This window comes from Boleophthalmus pectinirostris, unplaced genomic scaffold, assembly GCF_026225935.1.
Source record: "Boleophthalmus pectinirostris isolate CB_2022bp ecotype Guang Dong unplaced genomic scaffold, ASM2622593v1 HiC_scaffold_6, whole genome shotgun sequence".
Classification (NCBI taxonomy): Eukaryota; Metazoa; Chordata; class Actinopteri; order Gobiiformes; family Gobiidae; genus Boleophthalmus; species Boleophthalmus pectinirostris.
Window position 1 is genome coordinate 25,851,088 of NW_026571447.1, and position 27,854 is coordinate 25,878,941.

Here is a 27,854-nt window from a genome sequence, read left to right on the forward strand (position 1 = left end):
CCTACAAAAATACTGGTTGCTGTAATACCACAAGGTACTAGTATTAGAAGTGCAGTGGAATATATTCGGAGTACATATACATGGCCAGTGAAAATCAGGTAATCTTTCAAGAACTCCCATCAGATTAAGTAACCGAATCAGATTTTGGTGTGCATGAAAACAGCCATGTGTTATTGTTCATATATTTTGTATGTATTGTATCTTGTTATGCTTCAGTTGTCTCTATTGCCTACATTAAGAGTTAGCCTATGTGGTTTTTGTCTCAGAGCAAAAAGCATGTGGTAAGAAATGTCAGTTCCTCTAATGTGAAGGTAAAACCACTAGGCCCCTGTGCTCATCTCAAACAGCGAGGTATGTTGACTGGTGTGAGTTTGTGGTTTCAGACTTCGGTGTCTACCTGGTAGCTCTGTATCATGTCAAAATATCTGTCCATCCTGCTTAACATGCACAGTGCTTTTTATATTCTTTTGATACAACTGTTGTTCACTGCTAAACATACAATTCTGTTGTTAAAATGATTTGAATGCAAAATATTTACCTTTTTTGCTATTTGGACTTAAGTTCAATGTCTTTAAATAAAGCTGCTAACATGCATAGTTACAGTAAATATACATGAGGTATTTAAAAATCTTACAGTAGAAATTAAAAAAATGCATGTGAATCAATCATCACCTATCTAAAACAATTTGAATAAATTATACTAAATTAAGTTAAACTAGTCTGCACAAGATAAGTAATTTGTATTCATGTGTAAATATCATTTTGAAAAAGAAGCAAGTCAATAAGTATTTAAAGTCAATTTAATTTTCTGTACAAAGTTATAACAACATACTTTAACTTTAAACATGGGCAGTCAACAATGTGTGCTATTGCTGTGTAAAATACATAAAACTCATCTACATTATAAACAAATGAAGTGTGGGAAGTAAATGTACAAATTACTGAAGTACCAAAAGTAACATCACCAGTGTCAAAACTGAAAATCTAAAAAACATTTTTGAGACTTTTCACACTGACGTCACTCCACCAATGGACTTTGACCACAGGGACTTCACAGCTGCAATGAGAGAAAGACAAAGAATTTACATGGTTTTAAAAGCAATAAAATCTGATGTTTCATAATAAAATACAGAGGCAGCACAGCCAGTTGGTCATGTGCTGGTTGAAATCAATGAGTATAATGGTTTACATAATAGAAATCTGCCTAAATATAATAATGACTCTAAAGAAATTACATTATTTTAAGAAACATAAATATGTAGTTTGTAATATCACTGGATCTAAACAGCAAACAGGAAGAAATATATACAAAAATATTAATAATAAGATTTTGCCATTTTCACAGGAAAATACCACCATTTGTATTACTTTCAAAATATTACTGAATGTTTTTTTCTCAAGTACTGTGAAACAATAAACACTTACTTACACATTACTTAAATTACAAAATGCATTCACAGAATATCAAACATGCACAAATGTAGGTCAATCACACATGCTGACAACATTGGCAAAATGAATGCTCTTTTCAAACAGATGCATAGAAGAATGTACAGAAGAAAATCCCCCAAACCAGAAGCCCACAAACCAAAAGTAAATGTAGTCATTAGGGCTGAACAATTTTGGAAAAATATAATTTTAATAAGAGTGTGTAGTGTTTGTGTAATATTCTGAAAAGACACATTTTAAAGTGTCTGGTCCCATAAACACTTACTGAAGAGAATACTAAAATAGCTGTTAAACTAAATACATATATTTGAGACCATATTTGTCAGGACCTAAACTACAGGGTTTACAGGTTTTACCTGTGGAGACAGAATATATAGGTTTCTGGAAATGATAATATGTTACAATAAAACAGCCTTTGCAAATTGCCAATTACAACAAATGAAATTGTGATAAAAAGTAAATTTCATTTACACTTTCAGCCCTACTAGATGAGCAGCCAGAAAACAAGCACAAGAGAGCATTTCCACACAGATTAGTATTCAGGCCAGCGGACATGTCCAACGCGGGGACAGGGGTTACTTACTGAGCTAAAAGTGTCAGACCATTGTAGAGAGGCTCAGTGCTATTTGAGCCGCTTTGCTCTGGTAAAAACACAACAGCAGACAGATAGTGAGCTAACCAACTACTCTCACGATATAATGCATGTATGTGGACTAGAAATATAACTCATTTCATGTTCAAGTTCTATCAGTTTGACCTATTCTTTATCAATATCATTTTGACCTTAACTATTACCTTATGTTCCTCCTTTATCACCCCCATTCTGTCATTTGCTCGTGTTTTATGTGCTTTGTGTAACCTTTACAAACACATATACTATTTGCAAGTCAATAAAATGTGTGAATAACAGCCATCGAGAAATATTAATAAGTACGTGTTTTTCAGTGTTTATGCCATAAATGTACTTTATATGTGAATCTGATAATTGATAATCTGATAATCAAAAATCCATGCAAATACATTTAAAATTGTAAATTGATCATCAAATAACATCCAGTGCCTAAACTACTCCATGGGAAAATAATAATAAGCTGATTAAGTTTAAAAAAAGCCTTGAATTAAAAAAAAAAAAAAAAAATTGTGTTTGATTTGTTCTTCACTATAAAATCACTGTATATATTAATAGTATTCATTATGCACTCCAATGACAATGTGACACCATCTGAAATCCATCAATATATTACAAACTGAAAGGTTCTGACAGTGGCTGATTTCATTCATATACTTACTGCTGTGATGAAGCTAGTGCCCGGGGGTTGTAGATCCTCGTCTTTCTCAAAAATGGAGGGAGTGCTGACGGAGGAGGGAGGGGTGGAGGGGCAGAGGAATGAGGTTGATTCACTGGTGTTGTTATTGAAGGAGTCTAGGGCCAGGCTGGGGGCTCCCGGTAGAGTCAGTGTACTCAGACCAGAGGCACTGTCACTGGACGTGCACTGGGAGGACGTCTCTGAGCTCTCCATGACTGAAATTAAAAGAAAAGAAATATGCAACAACAACCTACAAGAATACAACATGTGCGTGATTGATGTGAATGTTCAAGTGGCATGATAGGGATCTAAACTGCTCTTATTTTAAGTTTTTTATAAGGTTGAGGATAGGCCAGATTTGTGTGGTAGAATGTTCCCTTTAACTTTTAGATGCAGATGTCTGACCTAGTTTGTGGTTTCTTTTCTCTGTAAGTAGTGCAAGCATCTCCAATATCTTCTTTCCTTTTGAACACCAACCAATTTGTTTTGGTTCTACCTTAGCTACAAACTGCAGTTGTTCAATGTGTATACAGAAAAATAGTTGGAGTTGGGAGATCTCTTCACTAGTTATCAACGCTGCCCTCTAGTGGAAGTTTAAGAGCAGTGCATACAAGCTAAACAAATTGTACAAAATTGCTTCATAATCCAATATAAATATGTTAAATATGAGAGTTGAGAAAGTAACTTTTAAGGGCATAAACTGATAACATTATTGTCACGACTTACTCATGGAGGGCTGGCTGCCAGTGTCCTGCTCCAGTTCATCTTCCTCTATGCAGTCGTAGGGCCACTGTCCGAATGGGGAGACACAGGACATGGGGTGGGGGTGTGGGTGGGAGGGGGATGTGTACATGTGCAGGTTTAGAGACCCCAAAAGAGAAGAGGAGGAGTGGCTACTTGAGGAAGAGGTGCTGCTGTTGGAGATGGTTGAATGAGGTCGCTTCACTGAGGAGGAGTACTCAAATAAAGGCACTGCTATGGAGGCTCGCGTTCTGGACTCTATTTTAAAAACATTTTATAAATTAGAAGGTTGTACACAAATCATTTAATAATAACTAAATAGTTGAAACCCAAACATGACTGACCTGACCCTTTCATGATGTAGTCAATGGCTCTGTCGCTGATAGCTGCGTCGCTCGGCTTGATGTCCATAAAAGGCTTGCTTCCAATTCCCATGGAAACCATCTCCTGCATGCGCAACTCTGACATCCAAAAATGTTTAAATGTTAGAAACAGAATATAAACTTCGAGTCATAATATACAATAAATCACAACCACAAATGTGTAAAAGTGTACATAGCATTTTCAGATATATTCTGTTATGTATGTTATATGTTTTCACTTCCATGTTATATATTATTTCTTGTAAATGCTGATAGCAACTTTGTTTTAATAGCTGCGTTAACAAGTACTTTAGTATTTTTCCAGTATGAGAACTGTACTGTATTAATCCAGAAGGAAATTTAAGATTGTCAACTGCTTCCACAATCATCAGCAAATTTTATACATTCAGCAAGATCAAATAAATAAGTAAATAGCTCTAAAAATTTGTCAGCTGATAAGCAGTGCATGTCCGTACTCAAGCAAGCACCTTACAAAAAATCCTTAAGCTTAGTTCTCTCATTTATTGTTGCATTACAATTAAATTGTGCATTTTATATTCCCATACCAGCCCATACCTCTGTTCCTCAGGGCTTGTCTCCACAGAATCTTGCCAATGATGGCAGTCCACACAGCTTTGACCTCCGCAGAACTGGCCTGAAGTATGAATGTGTCCTGTGACTTCCTCCGTCTGAACCAGATCTCAAAACGCAGCCCACTGTCACCTACATTCTCTGTCATGCCTATTTCTGCTGTCTGAAATATAAAAACATGTTACAAAAATGTCACAACAACAGGGATGGATCTGTTTCTCTTATTAAGCTGTTTTGGATCAATGTTGTGGTTTACTTGAACAAAAAGTAAAATCATAATCTACATATGGTTTAATTCTTAAAATAGCCCCTGTCATTTGGATGAGTAGTACAGACACAGACCTTATAGGACTGTTTGTAGATGTAGATGTCATATCCTCCTTCGATCTTTTTGGTCTTGCTGAAAAGAATGAGGTCTTCAAACAGGAAGACATGCCGGAGGTATTTCCTGCGTCCACACCACACGATGAACTCGTCCTGACAGCGCAGCTGACCCTGCTCCTTCAAGTTGACCTAAAAGGAAATAAAATGTCATAGAACTGAATACATACCACTATTTAGACAACATTGTGCAAAATGTCCCATTCAACACCATGTGGTACTAATCATGCGAAGCAGCTGGCTGTGACCTGACACGATACAAGGGCTATTCAATAAACTTAATGCTAATTGATGCTAAAACTACTGGTAGTATCTAAACTTAATAAGCGTACTGATACTTTAAATGGTCTGAAATTAAAGAACCATTGAAAATGTACATACATACAGTATAAAATTATAAATATGAAATAAAAGAGGATACAAGATTACTACATGCAGTACCTTACATTATGTGTAGCAGGGTGTCTTTTATTTTGCTTTTAAAATTGGTTTTGAGTAATGAGCTTTTTCTTTAGTTTTGAAATTGTGTTAACTGACTGACAGTGACAGTGCAGCTTGTGTTTGCGCTTACGTCACAGCCTCTGATAGCGTCCATTGCCAAGAGGTCGTTGCCATGGCGAAGCTGAAACTTGACCATCTCCTCTGCAGTTCGGAGGTCGCTCAGTTCCTGCTCCTGGGACTGGCTGCACTCCTTTATCAAGTCCTTCAGTAAGAGTGCATATTTACTCATTCTCTGGATAGGCTTCAGCAAATATGATGCCAAGTCCATCTTATCCCCCAGCTCCATCTGTTTGTTCTGTTGAAAAACATAAACAGTATTGAACGCAAGTGTTTCTTGTAATAGATATTGGGTGTTTGTAGTGACACAGCTGCTTATTAATCAGTTACACAGCTCTTTTGTACACTTTTTTATTGCTTTTGTCAATGCATCTCTATGGAATGTTGGCAAATTTTGCAAATAACATTTTGACATTCAATCTCAAGCGCTATTGTAATGAATTGTTTTTGTATTTTGTAATAGTAAGTGAGTGGTTCAGTTAGTTTGATAGCTGTCTTTATACTGTCTGACTTTTACTGTAGATTGGGCAAAATATATTTTCAATTTGGCTGTGGTCATACTTGAGAACATAAATGGAGACTGGGACTAAACCTGGAATCAAATCTGGACCAGACCAGGACTAAATCTGGCCAGACCAAGTCTACATCAGCAGCTATGTGTACATGAACTGCATATACTATTGTAAAATGTGAGAATTAACTAATGTGGCAAGGACAAAAATGAAACAGAAAATTTTTAATTCATTGCACTTCATTTTACAATTACAGCAGTTTCACTAAAAATCCAGTGATTAACTGCCACACGTCACCAGGTCTTTTTGATTATCAGATTTATTTTGTGCATGTAAACGCACACTAAAAATCAGATGTTGTTATTTGGTTATCTCATTCTTCTACTGTGATTTTTACTGACCATGAGACCATGTACATGTACCTAGTGTGAACACAGCCTATACATTGGAATATTATACATCTTCTGTTATATTCCATTTGTAAACAGTGGATGCCAGAGACACATTGCACTACAGGAATGTTCCAGACGCACCTTAAAGAACTCGTTGCCATGACTGCAGAGTAAGGCGTCGGACTGAGGCTTGTTCTTGCTGTACAGTGCATACATACCGAACTGATCCTCCTGCACACGCAAGAATAACAAAAGAATCACATGTTACAACACTGACAACAGCAAAAATAAATCTGCTGACATTTCAGAGCAGTTTACAAACACTTCACATCTCTATAGTAACACAGACATAGATGTATGTGCTGTCACAGTGCTGACTAAACACCTGAGAACAGTATTAGTTCCCAAAGGATTGCTGCTGAGTACAAGTAATGGGACAACACCGCCTCAGTGGTTAGACTATTTAACCATCAACAGCTGGCAGTTGATTAAAGCTTCGACCAATGTATAATGTATAATGTATGTATACACATGATGATGGATGAATGTGGAGTCTATGTGATCGGTGGAGGTAAGAGGGACCATAATAGCAAAATGAATGTGAAGTGTCAAGTGTCAAGTGAAGTGAATAATTACTTCAGAGTAGTACTTTGAGGGACTTGTCAAACTTGTAAAGTGCATTATCATTATTAATTTGTTTAACTCACATGTCTGAGAAAACAGCTGCTGATAGAGAGAGGCGAGTGAGCGCAGGACTCAAGCTCCTTCAGGAAGTACTGGCTGTGGAAGTCCCAGAGTTTCTCCACGTTCCCAAAGATGATGGAGCGTTTCCCTCTGAGGTCCTGAGGCAGATCGATGCGTTCCATTTCCGGAAAATAGTGCTCAATGATGTAGCTGAGGGAGCGCACATACTCCCGCTCTGTGGAGATCATCTCGTCCATTATGTGCTGCACTTTACTGTGAAAGATAAAGACAGAGTTTATTAGTATACATAACAGTCACATATCTAAAGTTACTGGTAAACCATTTTCATCTAAGAGTGGGCAATATTGGCAAATATGAATATCTCTATATTTTGGGGGGATGTCCGGATGACGTCTCCCATCTCTGCTTCCATCACATCAAAACACATTCAGCAAAGAGTTATCAAAAACACCTCTGACCCCACACATTTCTTGCTTTCTAAAATTGCAATACCGCATGCAATTTCCACTTCCAAAAGTTTGCATGGTTTAAAACTGTAAAAGAAAACGAAAATACTAACTGATACAAACCAGAATCAAAACTAAATACTCACTTGAACTACTACCAATAATGAAAAAACTGAAGGACAAAAAAATCACATAAATGGGACAAAGTTGGAAAGTTGATTTTCTGAATAGTTTAAGAATGATCTTGACCTAAATTAAAACTAGTATATGAAATTGTAATAATGAAGAACTATTCTTATTTTGTGGTTGAAATTTTGGGGTACAAACATTTCAAAAGATCATTTTTATTATCTGTCAGACTAGATAATAAAAATTAAAACTCTTCAACTTCTTCTTACCCGCTCTGTTTCTTGGCATCTCCCTCTGCGCTGTGCAATCTGGAGGGAGTGGACATGCTCCGACTGCGCCCCAACGCGGGGCTCGTCACATCAGGTCTCTGCAGCTTCTTCTCCGCTGAAACATTATTGGCCACCTCCAGTCCCTTAATGTACACCCCTGTATATCCATGAACATGACTAGCATCTGAATGACCATTGTCTCTGGGAGTCAGCTCATAACTCAATGTCTTCTTCATAATCTTCTTCATTGGCTTGTGTGGGCGGGACTTAGCTGAGTAAACTGGTTCGGAATGGCAGGAAATTGAATCAAACGTGCAGTCGCTGTCCGTGTCCTCAAACATGGATGTACTAAGTTTTCTTTCACTACTGGGGAAATTAAAACTTGTTGAAACTGAGCTAGAGGGGCAAGAGAAGGGTCCTGCTGAATGTGGTTTGTCCTCAAAAGGCAAAGGAGGAGGTAACACTAAAAGTCCCTTAGTTTTGTGCTGGTCGGTGGTGATAAAATCAGAAGAATCCATAACCGAGGAGTCCGAAGAGGCTGTAACTCGCGATAGTGTTTCTTCTAGTTGTTGTTTGGTCATCTGACATTTGTGCCAAATGCAGTTCCACTTCTGCACCTGCTGGGGGCTCTCCAAAGACAGGACCATGTGGTTGAGAGTGCTGAAGTTGTCAGAGGAAAATTTGGACGCTTCATTGTAATAATCCTGCAGAGTCTGGAGCACACAGGGAGAAACTGAAATATTCCCACTGGCCAGGTTCAGTTGATTGAAGTAGTCCTGGCAATGATCCATCCACTGACTGGCCTAAAATATATGAAAAATATAAGACATAAGATAGGACAGAACTTTATTGATAGTGGAGAAATTCAGTTGCCATGGCAGCTCAATACACAATTTAGATGGTAAGGGGAAAATGCTTGTAATAGTACCTCATTGTACATAACAGGTTTTTGACCTTGTATTTTACTCTCCTAATCTCTTTAGAAATAGTATCTTAATTTTATTCAAATTAATGTTTTGTATTCTACTTAAACATCTAGTTTGAAGGCTTATTTTCAATACTTATTGATCTTGAATATTTGTTTAAATGTTTTTTATTCTACTACTGTTCCACTACTAATCTCTCGGCTCTTATAAAACAATATAGGAAAAGGACAGGAAAGTCTAATTAACAAGGAAAAATTAATATAACATAATTCGGTAACACTTTAGTGTAGGGACCAAATATTAAGAGCTAACTAAGGGGTAATTGGCATGCTAATTAGCTGTTACTTAGCTATTAGTTGGTATTAATCAAACACTTATTAATGCTTATTAAGATTTCAGTGTATGCACAAAAACATGTATTGTGATCGCCACTAGTTTAATAGGAAGAAAACAGTTAATGGGTTAGTACTCGCAAAACACGGCCTGAGACAAAAATGCATTTAAAGTACTTTATAAATACTAACAAAGATGTAATTAAGCACTTTACTTTATGCAATTTACTATTAACTAGCTATTAATATGTCATTCCTAAACTAAAGTGTTAGCCATAATTGAAATACAAATTATGAAACAACTATCAAAGATTAAAATAATTATATGTATTTTTCTATCTAAAATGAACTTACCGAGTCATAAAACTCATAGAGGTTGGTGAGTATGTCCAGCTGGTTTTTCCTTCTCTCCACTCGGTTTAAGATGGAGCCCAGATGCTGCTTAAAGTCGATAAGAACTGAACCAGGAAGTAAATCTGGAGCTTCCTTCACGAGCTGCAGTCCGAGCCTCTGTTGGTGCTGAAGTACATATATTATGGTAAGTGTAAAGCAAAGTGCACTATTAAGGGCAGTAATAATATCAGAATATTCATGCAGTTAATACAATTTTAGTCAAGAGTCAGTAATTTCTAATTGCCAATAATATGTTTGGGACTTTTTAGTTGAGAGGTTCACAGTCAATCCGCTGTTAGTTTTGACCAAATTTCAGACTTTAGAAGAAGAAATTATACTTTTTTTTGTTTTAAATGACAATTGTTAAAAGTGTGTCTTGCTCATGTTCAGGAAATTAATATTGTAAGCAATTTTATTTATTTTTAAAGGGATAAAATTGCTCAATCCTATATTCATGTACAGGCCTTACCACGGACTCCTCTGCAAAGCGCTCTAGAGCTTCTTTCATCTCTTTGATTTTACTCAGACTCAAAGTTTGTGAGTCTAAAGATGTGAGGTTCTTCTCTCCTTCTACACTAAACCACATTTTAATCTGAAAAACAAAGTATATCAGTCAAATCAATACACGTGATCTTTAAAGTATTATTAGTTCAATTTTAATTTTAAAGAACAGAAATGACAACATAATACCTGGTTTGTCTGCTCCTCAAACTTGCACACCTCCAGCACACTCTCCAGCTGCTTCTGAGCCTTGTTCGACAGAATCACAAGTTTATGGACCTCTTCATCTACTCGGTTGTACAGAGTGTTCAGCATCTCAATTGTTTCCCTAATGACAAAAACAATTGTTAGTACAGATTACTAATGATTCTAAAATGTCAACCTTAATTTCAGTGCTAAAAAATAGGCTTGATACTAGACACAGATGATAAAGTAAGGAATATACATTGAAAAATATTCGAAAACGGTTCAGGAAATGTTAAATTTTGTAATTTTTTATGATACTAGTTCAAATGAGTATCTAGTTTCGATATTAGTTTAAATATCAATTACAGTAGTAAAATTAAAATCATCACATATTACACATATTACATATTTATGGTGCTGTACCTGTAGTTTTCATTGTCACAAACTTCTTCCTTCTTGATGCGTGCGAGGACAGTGCCCCCCTCGAGACGCAGCCTGTTCAAACTTGTGTCATCTAAAACACACTTCATCAACTGTTTCTGTCTCTCCATCACGTCAGACACCTCCTACAACACAACAGCATCATCTCCATCAAATCTCACAACAGAAGACAAATATATTGTATCTATACCAAATCACACACAAGAAGAGACTAATGTATATACTCTTTTTCACTGACAAAATTTAAAACTTTTCCATCACTTTTTCATGACCTAAGGGGAATTTTCCATGATTTACAGCATCTACATGTGTAGAATTGAGCATAATTTTAGGGCTAAATATGAAATGTTAACCTTTTCCACTCACCTCATGGCTTTTTAACATTCAAAATACTGTCAATTCATTTACTGTCGTCTCTTTTAACTGTTCGGAAATAATCATAATAGCCCAATGATAACTTAGCAGAATGCTGTAGTTGCGTGAAAGAGAGACTAAAATTCAATGACTTTTCCAAAACTTTCATTGAATTTACAAAATTCCATGACTTTTCCTGGCCTGGAAAATGACATTTTCAATTTCCATGACTTTTCCAGGATTTCCATGACCGTGGGAAGCCTGAATGTAACTCTGTAATTGAGACATATTTTAAAAGACTTAAATGTTGACACTGATAGTTTGTTTTTACTAAAAACTTACATTGCTTTTTAAATAAATCCACCAATCCAATCAATATTTTGGCAAATATGTGAATTTTTGAGTTATTTTGTGCTGACAGAAAATACTTTGTCAGTTATTTTTTCATGTGGATAGATTCAGTAATTTTGACACCATATTCAACCCATCAAACTCTGACCTATCTCCCATCTCAATTTTAAACCAAAAGACATTAACATTAACATTGAATGCTATCATATGAATGCAGTGCAACCTTTTGTGTATACTGACTATGAATTTACTAAACTGTAAAATAGCCCATACAAGTAGCTTTCAACACACTATTCATACTCAGACATGAAGCAATGAAGGCCAATGAATAGTAACTGTCTGTCAGTGAAGACATAAATAAGGGGTCAGAACTAACCTTGGATGTCTTTAGGCTACTGTTGTTTCCGAGCATGCTGATAGACTGTTGAAGAGATGATATGGCGGCATTGCAACTGCTGACAAACGGTTCAATTTTCTGCCAAAACAAAAACATAAGAAAAATAAAAGTTTACTTTTAAATTAGGCAACATCAGTAGACATCCACTGCACCATTACACAAGGCACATGGGCTTTAGATGGGCCTTACCTGTCTGAAGTTGATCCAGTGGTTGTGGTCGTAAGGGAAGCTACCATCAAGGTCTCGTGTGAGCTGAGTTTGGTCAATATACTTTTGCAAGGCCTTCAATGATGAAAGCACCTCAGTCTGAAAGAGAAAATAGCAGAGGATTATAACTGGAGCATATGTACAAATGTCTGTGTCTCTACATATGAAGTAAACATGTTCAAATATTGCTTTTACATAAAACAATAATGGAAAAAACAGAGATTAGATTCAGTGTAAATCAATCCAATCAGTATGATAAATGGATAACACAAAAGGATAAAACCAATTTATACAGCAAAATTATTATCCAAGCATAAAGCTGAATGAGGGTTGATAAATTGTAAGGTTAAAACCAACTTGTGTGGCTGCAAATGGTATCCCAGTTTAAGTTGTGTGTTTTTAATAAACTGATGGAGTAAATGCTAAATACATTCATTTGAACATCTATGACCTTTACAAACTAGGAATGACAAAAATGTCTAATGTTGCAGTATAACTTTGTGTTTACCTGAACAATGAAGTCTCTCTCTGGCTTAGCTGCTGTCTCTTTATCCACCAGTAAAAGGACTATATAAAGTGCATTTGGTATTAAAATCTGCAAAAGAAACAATGGATTTAACAATGACAATATATTCTTCTAATGACACAAATATGTTGACAGACATTTGAAAAGCTAAACCAAATCTAAATTAGAGGCACATTTATAATGTGTTTTGTGGTCTCCTGAATAATCCTCTTTACATCAGAGAACAACTCATCAGTGGGACATGATGATACGTCTCGTACAAGTCAACTGCAGCCAACACGCCCTCGCGGTGAGGTTAAAAACAGACAAGTAAGCACAGGCTCGTCCACAGCACCCTCAAGCTAGACTTTTCACAAAAATGTCTCAGATCTACAGTCACTACAAATGTAAGGTGTGTCTCTTCAAATGTGTCTTCAGAGGGAGTCAGTAAAGAACAAGAGCATGATGAAATATGTAAATAATGCATTATAACAGTGTTTCCCAACCACAGGGACTCGCCAATACGGATTTAATTGGTAGCACTTTGCATGGGGTACTTGGAAATATTTTAAAATTAATTTCCCAGATAAGTTTTTCAGTCATTAATTTTTAATGACTGGCATTTACAAAGACAGGCAGAAGTGTCAAATTAAAGAGGTGAAATTTATACAAGCTGATTAGCTTTTTTAAAGATGTACTATGTAACTTTTATGATGGAGGGTATGTTAACCGCTTGTCTACATGAAGATGTTTACCTGGAATGTTTCACAGTATATGATATTAAACACATCTATCTCCATGCAGACAAGCAGGCTATAAAAGAGATTTGAATAGAGGTAAGCTGGTTTACAGTATCTTTTTAGCAATAAAAATATCTGTAAATGAGATATATAACATCTCCATGGCAGAGACAAGCAGGTAGTGAACTCTGCTACACATTTCAATGTTATCAGTTCAATATATTTATATTATATTTTGTCTATTGTTGTTAATGTGTGGCACTCTAAAGCATCTAAAAAGGGGTTACACAGGCCAAATGAGGTTGTGAACCAAAAGTAGTAGTATAGTCTATATAAGTGCTTGGGCGTGATGCAGTGTAATTATATATTTTCCACTGGTGGCTTACCTGTAATTCAGACAGAGATGACAACAGAGCCGCACAGGGCTGCTGTCTTCTGCCATCTACCACAACGGTGAGGCCCTGGTCCCGCCTCTCTTTTCTAAAAACAGAGGGATAGTGGTGACAATGACATGTTTGAAAAGAAGAGAAAAGTTATAGAGCACTTTCAAAAAATACAGAGTAAAACTACAGTTGAAACTAGATGCTAATTTGAAAGTGGATTGATATATTAAACAAACCAGATAGCAAGGAGAAATTGGAAAAAATGCAACTTTTGCAAGAAAATGTGCAACTCTCATTTGTGGACTTTCCCGCATATTAACTCCATATTAAAGCCATACCTAAGAGTGGAGTGGAAGTAGCCCAGTAGACAGGTGACGTCTGAGGCTCTACAGCTCTCAGCCCCCCACACCTGTGCTCTGGTGCACACCTGCAGCACGGCCCGCCCCCCTCGGTCCTGGTTTCCTGGAACATACAAGGTCAACACAGGGTCAGTATCAAATACAAAAAAACTACACACAAGTCACAAAATACTTTAGAAGTTCAAGACTTCAAAAATGTAGATTCTCAGTGTCTACTTACATTATATTTGAATATAAATCTTTATTTGTAGTTTTGTCTTCTTTCCATTATTCCATGTCATATACTTGAGTAGTTTCAATATACTTTTTGACCATTTAAATTTTCATTTTACACCAGTTAAACCAGTTAGAAACCACATTTTTTTATTGGGGCAGCAGAGCCTCTATAGTAGAAACTGTAGTTGTGTCCTTAGGAAAGCTACTTCACCCACCATGCTTAGTATGCAGTAAAAATGTGGTGGGTGCGTGACTGTTACTGGTAGTTGAAGGGGCCAATGACACAAGTTGGCAGCCTTGTTTCCATCAGTATATCGCTGGGCACCACAGAGTGTGACACTGTAACTTGTATCTATATATTTTTTTGTGTCTGGGGCCCTTTCTACAACATATGGAAGCTTCGGGGATTTCTGTTTCTTAGACTTTCATATAATGAAATATATGAGCTATCTTTACATGTATTGTAAATTCACCTGGTAGTGTGACAGCCCCGGACATGAGCAGTTCCTGGTTGACCTCTGATGCTGATGTGGGCAGAGTGATGTTTTCGGCAGGTGTAGCGCCTGACGTGGAGGACAGTCTGACCACCGCCCCGTTTGATGGAGATTTGGGGCCCATCATCTCCTCCACACTGAGCTTGCGCCTTCTGCTTTCACTATTGCCTTCATGTTGTGCTGTTGAGATGACACACAAGCATATACAAGCATATTACACAGCTATTGATAGAAATAAGACGTTGTTTTTAGTACAAGGGATCAAAACAAGTGCTAATTAGTGGTGGCCTGGGTGTAGGTACAATACATTGAGTCATGGGTGAGGCCAGGTGGTGTCTGGGTGAGTCACATACACCTTGGGGCTTTTCTAACTCAATCTTTTCTTTTTATCTTTTAGAAAAGCAAAACCCCATAAAATTGTGCATTATCACAACATTGGGAGATGTGTATTGTGTTTCTATGGAAATGTTGTAAATAAAATGTACATATCTGCTATGAGAATGTTCCAAAGTATGGTTTTAATTTTCTATTTTCATTGAATCAAGCAGGGGATTAGTTAGAAGTTACATATACCTTTCATCTTAAAGTACATTAAGTACTTTACATTTTTTTTAGAAAAAAGTCTATTATATACTGTGCTATAATATTATTCTGATTAGTTACAGAATTTAAAAGTGAATTAGTCTAAATAACTGGTTTTCAAAGAAAGAAAAATAAAAATGTTCAACAAAAGCAAATGCCAACCATTTTTTCCCTTACATAATATAGAAATGGTAGATGACTTAACTGGTGAGAGCAAAGACTTATCAGACATTGTATTGCAGTTTTATTGTTCACAGTTGCTATTTTAAACATCACTATCACATCCTGTAGTCTCTCTTTTAATGGCCAAGTAAATAAGGAAGGAAGTCTGAGATTGATACTGTCTACTTCTTAATAAGAAAAGGATTTAACATCATACAGTCAAATACTCTTTTCCTACTGGGTTCAAAGACATTAATTACAGCTAATATTATATTTCTTCAGTTACATTATAAAAGTTTGGTGTGGCTCTTATTTGATTCTGGTTTTATCTTTTTCAATCACTTGTGTTATAGTGATCAGCCCGACAGTGCTCCCTTCTATTGTCTTTTCACAGTCAGTAGTTTCCTGTGTAACTGTGGGGCCAAGCCTGTGAGTGCAACGTTTCCTAAAGTGCTTTGTTTGAGAGGAAGTGACACAGGTAGACAACAGCCTCCTCTGCATTGTGTTGTATGTCAATGTGTGTTTTTACTCAACTGTGGGACACCTCCAGCTTTCTAAAAGATTACACCATCTTTGAGAATATAAGGTTTTAGAAAAAAGAATGCATATTGTTGTGTTAAGTATAAAACTATTAATGTTTGAGCTGGTTAAATTGGCAAGTCTATTGAGTGATTTTTCAGTTGTCAACTTTTTTCTTATATTAGTTTCTAGTAAAATCAGTAGCCAGTTTTGGTCATTTATGTCCAGAAACTGTAGACTAAACCTGATGTTTTATTTTACACATGAATTGGTTTTATGGTAACTCTTGTCACTCACATTTTTTCTGATAGAAAATACGCACAAAGAGTCTACTGGCTTAAGGTTCCCTGCGAATGTTCTGTCTAAATGTTTATGGTAATCTAGTGTCATAATGCCCTGTGACAAATGACAACAATAGAGCCAGTGTAAATGAATAAACATGACTTCTACCCCAAACTAATCTGTGATGACAGAGAGGATTTTGAGGATTGCCAAGAGAAAGGTCTGTCTATAACACTAAGATAACCTCTAATTTAACTTCATTCATCCAACGTCATTTGAATGGACGGAAAAAGCTTTGTTTTCTAAAAACAGTATCCTTCCCTGGAGGTAGTCTCACTTCCCTGAGCTCTACCTCAAATCAAAACAAAATGACAGAACCAAAGACAACACTCATTTGTGACTAATCCAGATTTAAGGGCATGTCCAATATCTGTGTCATTTCACCCTGCCAAAAAACACAACCTGTGGGCTTTAGCACGAACCTGCTACGACCGGCAGCACTTTTATGACATTTTGTGTCGCCGCAGGTGGTGCCTACATCCTATCATTATTCAGATATTTACAGCATTAAACATTTAAACGTACATGTTATATTACACCTAAAATACTTTTTATTATTGCAGTTTGGTGTTATGCACTTTAATTATGAAAGAACAACTTTTACACTGGCACGAACAACTTCAAATAAAACTTAAATGTTAGAAATCCTCTTCCTCAATTAAATTGATCTACAGGTTCAAAAACATGCTCTCTCTCATTTAAAATTTTACTGTACCCAAAATTCTATATAAATAGCAAAACGTAAAACATTTGTCACAAAAAACTAACCTGGCTCGTCTTTGCTGCCTCTTCTGTCAGAGCGATGAAATGCCGCCTCTACGTCCAATCTCCCAAAGCGAAGTGCATATCCGTTCATGAGTTTTTTGGGCGAAATGCTGCCAGATCCCCCTGATGAGGACCTCTCTCTGTGACCTTTGACCTGTCCCGTCTTGTTAGTCCTCTCCAGTGATTTGGAGCGCCTATCCCCACCCTTGAGCCCCCTCTGGAGGTACAACAGAGGGGTACTTGGCCTGTCCTCCCCACTCAACCACCCCCTGCCCCCCTGTCTGCTGGGCAAGTGTTCCCGGGGGCTGCGTAGGTCCGGACTGTTGCTAGGCATTCCAACTCTGTCCCTGTGGGTTGGACTGGTGCTCTGGTCTGGACTCTCCTCCAGGATTGACTCAGAGCTGGAACCAAGAGCCATTGGATTCTGCAGCGCCTCCATGTAAGACTTCCTGAACAGTCTCCTGCTTTCAAATGCTACTGAGTCCCGTGACAAGCGTCTGCGAGGGCCAGGGTTACTCAAATCAGTGCTAAAAGAGAGAGTTTTGCACGCTTTGTCTCGTCCATCTTCGTGCCCATCAGGTATTGTGTTATTATTAACGATCGAAGAGGTGTCTTTGCTTTCACATGATTGTCTATGATTCCTGTTTGGAGAATTTGGTTCAGAGAAAATAGAATCCGTGCCTTGAGAGTGAAGCGACTCTCTAGAGCTAAGATGGCTGTCCAGAGTCCCTGTAGATCCACTAGTGCTGCAGGTGCTCAGATGTCCCCTGAAGCCTCCCCGGGCAATACTGCGCGCCTGCATGATAGCGTCCGCTGTGCTGTTTACAAACAAAGGGTTGACCACGTTCTTCCAGGGGGTCCTGTACACGGCAGTCCCGGTGGTCAGTAGACAGTTCTGGAGCGGGTAAAGATTTCGGTCACGTGTTACATTCTGGAGGAACTCAGCTGTGAAGATACTGCCATACATGCTCTCTGCAATAGGGATCTCTGCAAGGGCCTGTCCACTCACACACAAACATTTTATCACAAGCTTTGCAGTCTTTCGGCCTAAAGGGACGATCTGCAGGTAGAAGTCGCCTTGCTTCAGTCTCACTTTGTGCAGAGGGGAGAGCTGCACCACCACTTTGTCTTGAATGCAGAGTGGCCACCCTTCATGATACAGGAGCAGTCCTCTAAATCTGGCCTAAGGAAAAAAAAAAGAGTCAATCAGTACTTGATCACAACCAGAAGAAAATTCACGTTTCAATATAAATATGAAATATACAGTATGGACAGAGTAACAGTAACACAGGAGACACGGCAAAACATTATTATAACTTGTGCTTACATAATCTATTTGACATCTGGAGGTTGTGCAAACATATATTTAACTCTAATGGAAAGATGTGCTGTTTTAACTGTCAGACTGAAACTTGCCCGATCAGGCCTAGTTTCGATGCAGTACAAACAAATCTTTAGAGAAAGCAGTGAGGAGCAGTGAGGAGCAGTGAGGAGGACTGCTGGAGGGGTGACATTTTCATTTTGACTGAATGTAAAAGCAGAGGATGAGAGTTTGTCCAAAGCCTCTCATATTGCTACAACACAAAGACGTAGTGAGCTGCTCCTCAGGGAGAGACTTAGATGAGACTGAGGCTCAAGGCCCTGGTCATAGTGTGATCAGTATTCACAGGTTTCAGTTTTCTGTTATTTTGAGGACTTTTCACCATTCAACAGATACAATATTTTTGCTCTTTGATACAGCAGCTGTCCTAATTTTTCATCATTTTGAAACTAACTGTATGCAGGACTCAGTCTCAGAGCATAACTGATCTTAATGGCAGAGTGCATGGGCATGTTTTGGTTTTGAACTTAACCCGAGCTACCCCTGGACAAATGCCTGATTCAGTTTGTTTTCTAAACAATTATGCTGTCTGTCTCAGTCTGATGCTCCCACTTCCCACTAAGCAGTTTTCACACAATTACATTCTGCACACTAATATAGGTTGCAATGAATGGGCCTCACATGAGTCATTTGGGTTGCCAGTTTCAATGCCAAAAATCACTTGGTCCTAAAGGGACTCTCTCTGATTTGAATTGTCACTATATAAACCCCCAGCACTCACAGTCAATCATTAATCATTAATCAGGGCTAGTGCAGCTTCTACAGCTTAGTGAGTGAATTCTGGAGGTTCACATGAGAAAGTCCTCTATTTGCAAGTTAAGGTAAGGTATTAGCAACCCAGATTCAGTTATGATTTTGCTACCCTTTTTTTTTTTAGAAACTATAAGAGCCCAGGCTACAAAAACACCAAAAACACTTATGCCTAAAAAACTAAAAATCCATATTGTTCAACTGGCTGACAGTATAACAAACTGACTTTGCTGTTGTCAGTCCACATTGAGTTTAATTTTTTCCTGTCAATCATTCGCACAAGGTCAGTCTGAGGCAAACCTGCTGTAACTCTAAAGGAATCCTGAGATAGATCATTGTAAAAATGTGAGGAATTCGAGACTCACGCTGGTTTCTTGTTGGATTATCTGTAAGATCCTTTTGGCTGGAAGCAAAAAGTCTATGAAGCAGCGAAGGCCGTCCCCTCTGTACTGTCTCTCCACAACACTGAAGAGCTGCCACAGGACGGTGGAGGCAGTGGCTGCAAAGGGCCGATACAGGGCTGATAATGTGCTCTGAATGCAATTGTCCAAAGATTCACTGTCCTAAAAAAACCCCAAAAAAACACACATAAGATTTGTAACATGAAAAACAACCACAACAAGATTGTGTAGCATGTTTAATATGGTCAGATTTTTACATTGGAGATTTGTATAGGATAGTATAACAATAATAAAAATGTGATGTCTGAATCAGGAAGTTCAAACATGAGAGGAAATGATGAACTTTCCATCAAAACCAGGGGAAACACCTGGAGGGAATGACGTTATGTGACTGGACACAAACAGACCCACTGGAAACTTCATAATGGGACTTTTTTATTAGAAAGAACCAGAGCTGTATCTATGGATGTCACTGTGTGATCAGAATAAAGATGAGTTCAAAGAGTCTATTGTGTAAAACAAAACTGAAAGGTAGAATCTGCAGCAGAAATGTTTTGACATAATTTATGGTTAGTAGCTCTATAATTGCTGGGCCTATCCACAAATATTAACTGCAAAAGTAAGGGTTTATCCACATCAAAATCAGGATTAAACTGTGACTAAACGGGGAACTCCATTAAACAATACTTAGGCAATACTGTACAGTGATGTAGTCTAAGTTTAAATCTTATTTAGACCTAGTTTAGCCCAGGTGGTACACGGAAAGCCAAATATTTTCTTAGGTGGTATGTGGTGTGAGAAGTTTGAGAAGTTGGAGTTAGCCTGGCTGTCTAACCTGGGAATCTGATTACATCCAGTACTGGGATGGAGACTGGAAACAGTGACAAGCTGTCTGTCACTATCTGTCCTTCTGAATACAGCCCAACAATGAACTGTAGACATATGGTGCCACTGTCACAATAACGACAGAGATACAACAGCAATGCAAGGAAAACTCCACACTGAGACACCAAGCTACGCCATGTGTTGCTATAAGTTAAGTTGTACATTAGGAAACATGGCCAAAATCAAGTTATTGCCTGTCCCCAGTGAGTTTGGTTTGTCAAACGGCCTATGCTTCACCTTTTGTGTTATTTGTCCTGTTGATCTAAGCTCCATCAATTAGACGAGGGCGAGTACAGTTCATTGCATTGGTACACATGCCACAACTACACTACAAGGCCCTCTTTGTGTACTCTGCCTCTCTAAGTGCTACTGCAGTGAACATTGAAGCAAAAAATAGGCCATTAGCAGTTTGTATGCTTTTAGTAAGATAAAAAGTCTCTGAAAGTTAGTCACTGCTGCAAAAAATAACATTGTGTTTTATTAGAGGAAAGTTAACAATGGGAGGAAAGCGCAGTTAGGACATCCTTGGACTTGAGTTTCACTGCGTTCAGCTAATGTGTTTTGAGAAAAAAAATACTCAAATCAAATTACTGTGAGTAGTTGACCACTTTTAGTGTGAATGATGAGCCTCTTCATATATATTTGGTTATGGGTAGCAGTGTTAAATGGGAGTGAAGTGTTGGGAAAGACATTTGGCAATCGGGTAATCAATCTCACAACACTGATGCTGGTCCAGGCAAGTCTATTCATTGATTTCAGCAGAATGTTCTATGATCAAACAATGCAATACAAGTACATCGTGCATAACTTCATACCATCAATCTTGATATTAAAATGAAAGAAGTAGGGTTATCAAAAAACAAAAAAAAAACCCAATAACGCCTGGATACTAACTGATACTAAAACTATAGCAAAACAGGATACACTACTTCATAGATGAGTTCTCCTGTTACCTTTCTTGTGGCATGACTGTCTTTAAATGAACACAGTTAAGTCAAGTTCCCACCCTGTCTGAGCTGTACAGGAACGCAGTGAGTTTGGTTGTATTTGTCTGGTCACAAACCACGGGACGTCCCATCTCCTCTACCATAATTATTAATGCATTAAAATCCAGGTGGAACACTACACACTGCAATAAACCTGCACTTAAGAGTTGAGCGGATAGACTGAGAAGGTTAGGAAGCACTAACTACAGTACAGACAACATGTACTGTAATTAAGTATACTTGCTGTTAAAAACTAATATATTTCACTTTTTATTTTACTGTTGCAGTAAGGGATCTGCCACTTAATTGTCCCCATTATTGCATTGTCTTGCTTAAAATGTTCCACAGTATGACATTAAACTTGTCTATCTAGCTTTTTTTTTTTTATTACAGGTGTTTTTATACTTAAAGATACATTCTTACTGTGAGCAGGGTCACCTCTCCAAAGATCTCACCTGTCAACCTGTCAGCTGCTTGTTTCCATGGAGATGGATAAGTTTAATGCCATACTATGAAACATTCTAACAAAAGGAATACAATCTCCAAAGGGACAAGCAGGTGACATACCCTCAACCACAAAAATGTATGCAGTACAACTTTTAAAACTATTAAAGATACATGTCAAAACTATACACATGAGCACAAACAGTTCAAAAGGCACCAGTTGTGGAGCACATATGTTCAAATAAAAGGACCTGTCAGAGGAGGCTCAGGGCTGGGAGGATGGAGGGCATGCAAAAAGAGTGAGTGAAAGACAAACCAGGGGAGAGAGAGGTGAGCATGGACACATTTTGTGGTCAGGCACACAAAAGGCACTGCCTACCAGGCCTCCAGTGAAGCATGAAGCCACAAGGGCAGTGTAACAGGAGCCCCCAAGCCCCCAACAGAGCTCTCCGAGGGAGCGGAGCACAAAGGCTGTTGCTCTGCTCCAATCACTAAAGTTAGACTCAATAATAAAGACATACATGACTCCTGCTGCAAGCTTTTATGAAATGGTACTGCTGGTGTAGAGGTGGGCATTGTGCAGTATAGTTGATTTGATGATATACTTAATTTGAATATTAAGAAATTAATCAAGCTACTTTTGTGGTTAATATTGCAGTGCACATTTGTGCAATAAATTAACCTCACAAAATAGATTAATAATAAAGAAATTATCACAGTATAAGTATGATTCTTCATCTACAATAAGAACATCTTAATAGTAGTCAAATGCTTTAAATAATCCATGTTTCTTTTCAAAATGTCCCAACATAAAATAAATATTTAAGAAGTCTAAATGTCAATTTTTACAATGGTCAAACCAGGAGAAGAAATTCCACTGTGCTATCTTGTAACTACTGGATATTGTAAAGCCATTGTACAGAGACCCTTCAGTAAATGTTATCAGAGCTGATAAACTTTAACCCGGGGCCAGCAGTGACTTGTGTGAAACGCAGCACGCTCCATTAGCTGACAGTGAGGGCTGCAATAATAAAGGCTGTCTGCAGATAATGACCGAGACCACCTCCTAGTATATGGTGCCTTTATCATTTTATTTATTTTATAGTTTGCTGAATTGCATGTCCATAAAAATCTATAAACATCAAAGTTATAGTCTAAATATATCTGTAAAACTTTTTTTTCAGTTCTATAAATAAACATTGAGATTACATAGTTCAGCCTGTATTGACTTGTTTGGATAATTTATCATCAAATTGTTTGCTTAAGGATTACACATAATAAGAATCAGTTATAATGCATATTTAATTTCAGTTTTTTCTATTATTATCAGTTATGTCTTGTAAATGTAATATATATCAGAAAAAAGCTAATTCCTAGTTGCTAATATTTGTTTATTCACAATGGCAATTAAGGTATTACTTTTTTACCTCTTTATAAGCAAACTGGGCACTACAATCCACTTTGTAGTTTTGTGTTTTTTGCCAAAATCAAAGGAAAAACTAGAAAAACAAAAACAGGAAGGTGAATGTAGGTCTTTACATCAATCTGGGCACTGATGAGCACTGACATGGGGACAATAGAGTAACAAAGTCTGCTGATACCTCCAGGCTATAAATAGAAATCAGGCAAACCAAAACAACTGAAACATTACTAAAAAGCAACAACAGGCAACTTTAACTATTTTGTACTTTTTTCTGATTTAGTTCTCACCAAAAATCGCATAGTAACTTATAGTGTTAATGTGATCTGGTCCAGAGCAGACACAAACAATGGCATTATTACTAAAAGCCACAACCATAACATAACATAACATAACATACCATTTCAACTATTCTGTACACAAACACAGAAAGTGCTCATTAAATATGTATATAATGTGTATTAATGCGATATGGACCACAACAATGTAACAGAATAGGCAAACAATACTAAATAAAATAATCATTACTATAAAGATGACGCAAACCATTCAAACTTTGTACAACTTACACCAAAGATCAAGTTTGACTATTTTAAAACAGCCAACTCACTATATTATTGACTAACCTATATTCTGCTACATAGTTGTGGACCAAGTCATACTAGCAGCTGTCATGGTCTGCAGAGCAAAAAGAAAGCTAACTAATCAACCATAAAGCATTGAATCAAATTAAATTTCAGCTTAAAACGCAAGTTGAGCCTCCAACTGTCAAACATGCCAGCATATTTCTCCTACCTTTATACTCAGGTAGTTGTCACAGCTCCGCGACTTGGCCCTGGAGTGCATTTTCCTCATCGACAACATATGGACAAACGTAATCCAAGAAATAAATATCCAGAATACATTAATGTAAAAAACTTTCCCCAAACTTTGCTCTGGTTTGTAAGTGCAGTAGTGTCATTGTGGTTGGTATATCCAGTGTTGTTTCTCCCTGTGCAGTGTATCTGTAGACAGCTGGAGCAGACTGCTGAGGCGTGAGAGAGGTAGAGCGCTGGCTTCCCCGTCTCTCCCCCTTCCTCCCCCTCTCTCTCTCCTCCGCCTCCACCCCTCTTTCTCTCCCTCCCAATCCCGAACAACTCTACACTTCCCCCGCCCTGTTCAAACATCATACAGCTGGATAAATGGATTAAATACACTCCGCTGCGACTCCAAAACACACGGGACAGTATTCACAATTGGCTGTCAACGTAACTTCCGGATAGAAAACGAATAGACGGAAGATTAAATGCATACAGATTTACCACAATCTAACCCAGCAGGTGACCAAAATGTGCGATACAAACAACATCATAACTTTAATAAACTCTCAAACCAAAAAGCCAAACATTAGTCGAGAAATAAAAAGAAGGAAACAATAAAAAGATAGTAGCAAGTTAGTTATCCAAACTTGATCAACAGTTTCTTCTCTTTTGTCCAGTGATAAAACAGATGAGGAGTCAAAATGCTAAATGACGTCATGTGTTTGTGCATGTTAACTCTTTTCTTTGTAGTATAATTTCATATTTTTTGTTATAAAAAAAGACAAAACACCCCAAGATGCATCACTGAAGGAAACAACAACACTATCTGACCCCTGTGACCACTGGGCTTCCATAGTGCTACTGCTGCCTGTGTTACTCCACTCTGCGGGGGTCTCTGGTCTTTGCCCCTCTCCCCTGAACCCTCCCACCCCCTCCTCTCTCTCCTCTGCCACAATGTGCTCTCTTTGTCCCCACAATACAAATGGACTAGGGTTTCAGCTTATTCTGCCGCTTTTCAAAGAGGAAAAAGAAAAGAAGACATCAGCACAGGATTGGCCGGTTCGGGTCATTCGGCACGATATTGTCCGAGGGGGAAAATCAATCTTTTACTTGGCTTTACAAACCACTGACATATGTGGGGCATCCTTTAGTGATGATAAAGATATATATGACACCTTAAGGACACATTTCTTCAACAAAACTGTCAAAATAATACCGTACTCAAGGGTGGGAAATGATCAATTGCCTTTACTTGAGCAGGTTTTTGAAAAAAAAAAAAAAGTATTGTTTTCAGAAATCATATGTATCATTTTAAAATTTCACTTTCATGTATGTATTATTTTCTTAAGCAGCCATACTTTTATTTGAATATGGGTGCATCCACGCAAAATGCAAAATGCCACTTCAATTTTGGGATAAAAGTATCAAACATCAAAAATGTATGTAACTGGCAACATGCGACAAACATTAATTGGCAACTATTGTATAAAAAAGTAAATAAAAAAGCCGTGCATTAAGTAGCCAAGTCAAATCTGGGGAGAGGCGACCCCAATCATCGTAAGAACACATGTTTTTCAGCTTATTTTTAGCAATAAACTCCTGTAATTAACACAAATGCAATGAATATGTTTATTGTTATATTTTTGAAAATGTTGGGCAAAGCAAAAATCTCTCTATAGCTCCAAGCATATGGCAAAAGTTACATAGTGCACCTTTAAAGTAAATGTAACTATAAAACTGAGAATACTTCTGGAATGCAGGCAGTCAATGTTAGCCATACGTGCTATCTATTTTGGTGAGTAGACTTTAAACACAGGAAATCCTTTCAGAGCTTCCTAGAAAATTAGTGCATTGTGTGAAAATGTGAAAATCATATTACGCTGGCATGTTTACATACAGTGAGGGGAGTGAGGTTGGATAATTAGGTTGGCTTATATTTAGAGGGTCAGTGGATTCCTGTCATTAAGAGGCAGACACACAAGGACCTAACACAGACGAGTACTAGACGACCTGATAAAGACTACGGCATTTGTCCACTGGGAGACTGACAACAAACTGAAGACATACGGGTTGAACAATTAATAGAAATACAATAGAAACTGAATGGGTGTGTCACTGCAAGCACAATACATATTTTAGTTATATAATGTCCTTTCTAAGAACATTCAAATTACATATTGTCTAACCATACGATGCTATTAACTTTCAAGATACATTTCAGTCTTTTCTCAAATTATTAGTGCTCCTGGACAAGTCAAAAATGAAACCAAATCTTCTTTGTTTCATTCACTCCTTTAACACACAAACCCTGTTCGTCTCTCAAACAGAAAACACTCCTCTCCACCTTGTGATGTAATGTGGTATAAAGGAAAGTCTCCACTGTGTTTTTAAACTCCATACACCTTGACTAGATCTTGTGGATGATGTCAGACCTGGAAGTGACCATGAAAAATACAGCTTAATGATATCACAAGGTCGCGCAATTTTATTATCTCACAACACTAGATTTATGGTAAAATATTCACACGTAAGTAGTGTATTTTCAAAGGAAAGCCAACTCTTCCAACCTCTCCCAATGTTCAAGGTACAAGTGTCTTCTCAGTTCTCTACTTTGCAGTGAGATAATGAGTACAGTGGTCTATATGTATCATTATGGCAGAATGTTCAGCAGATACCATAGTGACACAATTTACACATTAGCTCATTTTAAAATAGTCAAGTGTGGCTTCTCCCACAATAATCCTCACACACCAATTAGATGTTTTGTATTTTGTGAAATAGTGAAGAGAATAAATTGAGAGTCTTGGGAGTGAAAATTTACTGAGCCATGTGGCTCATTTTACCTGACTTCGCCCTAGATTTTGCATATGACTCCCTCCTTAAGTGTTGTTTGCATAATTTTGCTTGAAAATATTTTGCATGTATATGCAAAGATTCAGTTCGACTTAAATTATTACCTGAATCTATACAGGCAAAGTGTTAAAAATTTATTCTTTTGATATGCATGCATTGTTGTCCATATGTAAACATTTAATTTGTTCTCGAGAGACTTGACGTGTTTCTGAATTTTACAAACTCACAAAGGAAACTTAACTATTGTTTCATGAGGTGTAGTGACGTCTAACCAGTGCACCTGTCTGATCAGTGCACCTGTCTGATCAGTGCACCTGTCTGACTAATGCACCTGTTAGGATCTCTTCATGAATGTACATTTTGTGTAGTAGGGGCATTACACCTCTGTAGAGCTGTCATATGTCACTCAGAATTACATAGATAATGATAGGAATGAAGACTCAGCGGAATAAATAATGTTTGGGAGTAGGACAAATCTGTGAAGAAACAAATAGCCTGTTTGTACAAACAGAGTGTCAAATACAGTCCAATATATACAAATATTCATAGGTACAGTCTTCTCTAATTTGACCCCAAAATGGCTCAGTATATATGCATTTTATAACACAATATGATCCTTTCTCCCAAATCCTCCAGTCCGAGAACACATCAAAGTGAGACATGGACCCGCTGAAGGAGAATTGTTTTATATACAGATGTCTACATTTAGCTCTATGTATATATCCTACTGTATAATCTCGCTCAGATCTGCACTATTCAAATATACACTCCCGTTTTGCTCTGTTTGGAGCTGGCCCTGTAATTTCTGCTGCCCCAGCCCTTTTCCAGCAGGTCACCCTCTCTGACGCTGTGGCAGTAGTTTTTCTCTTTCATGTTCCTCCTTTCTCATCCTTTAATTGTAACATAATAAATCAAGTTAAAATAAAGGCATATGCCC

The 27,854-nt window shown here is 37.6% G+C and overlaps 1 protein-coding gene across 2 annotated transcripts; it reads right to left on the bottom strand.

Annotated features, from left to right (window-relative positions):
* Positions 1 to 833: 833 nt before the first annotated feature.
* zgc:158766 (uncharacterized protein LOC100009641 homolog) lies at positions 834 to 24,128 on the bottom strand. Of its 2 annotated transcripts, XM_020937296.2 has the most exons (24): positions 24,060 to 24,128; positions 19,494 to 19,691; positions 17,001 to 18,180; positions 14,607 to 14,807; positions 13,897 to 14,020; positions 13,562 to 13,655; positions 12,439 to 12,525; positions 11,913 to 12,029; positions 11,703 to 11,801; positions 10,604 to 10,746; positions 10,184 to 10,322; positions 9,963 to 10,085; positions 9,455 to 9,619; positions 7,843 to 8,645; positions 7,001 to 7,250; positions 6,435 to 6,524; positions 5,403 to 5,627; positions 4,793 to 4,963; positions 4,436 to 4,613; positions 3,842 to 3,958; positions 3,483 to 3,755; positions 2,739 to 2,971; positions 2,033 to 2,090; positions 834 to 1,057 (listed from the first exon to the last, which is right to left on the bottom strand). In XM_020937296.2, exons 1-23 carry the CDS (start codon positions 24,126 to 24,128, stop codon positions 2,046 to 2,048), a joined length of 5,124 nt encoding a protein of 1,707 aa, XP_020792955.2. In that variant the 3' UTR covers positions 834 to 1,057; positions 2,033 to 2,045. The 2 variants fall into 2 exon arrangements, with proteins under 2 accessions (XP_020792955.2, XP_055020068.1); XM_055164093.1 differs by lacking the exon at positions 2,033 to 2,090.
* Positions 24,129 to 27,854: the final 3,726 nt, after the last annotated feature.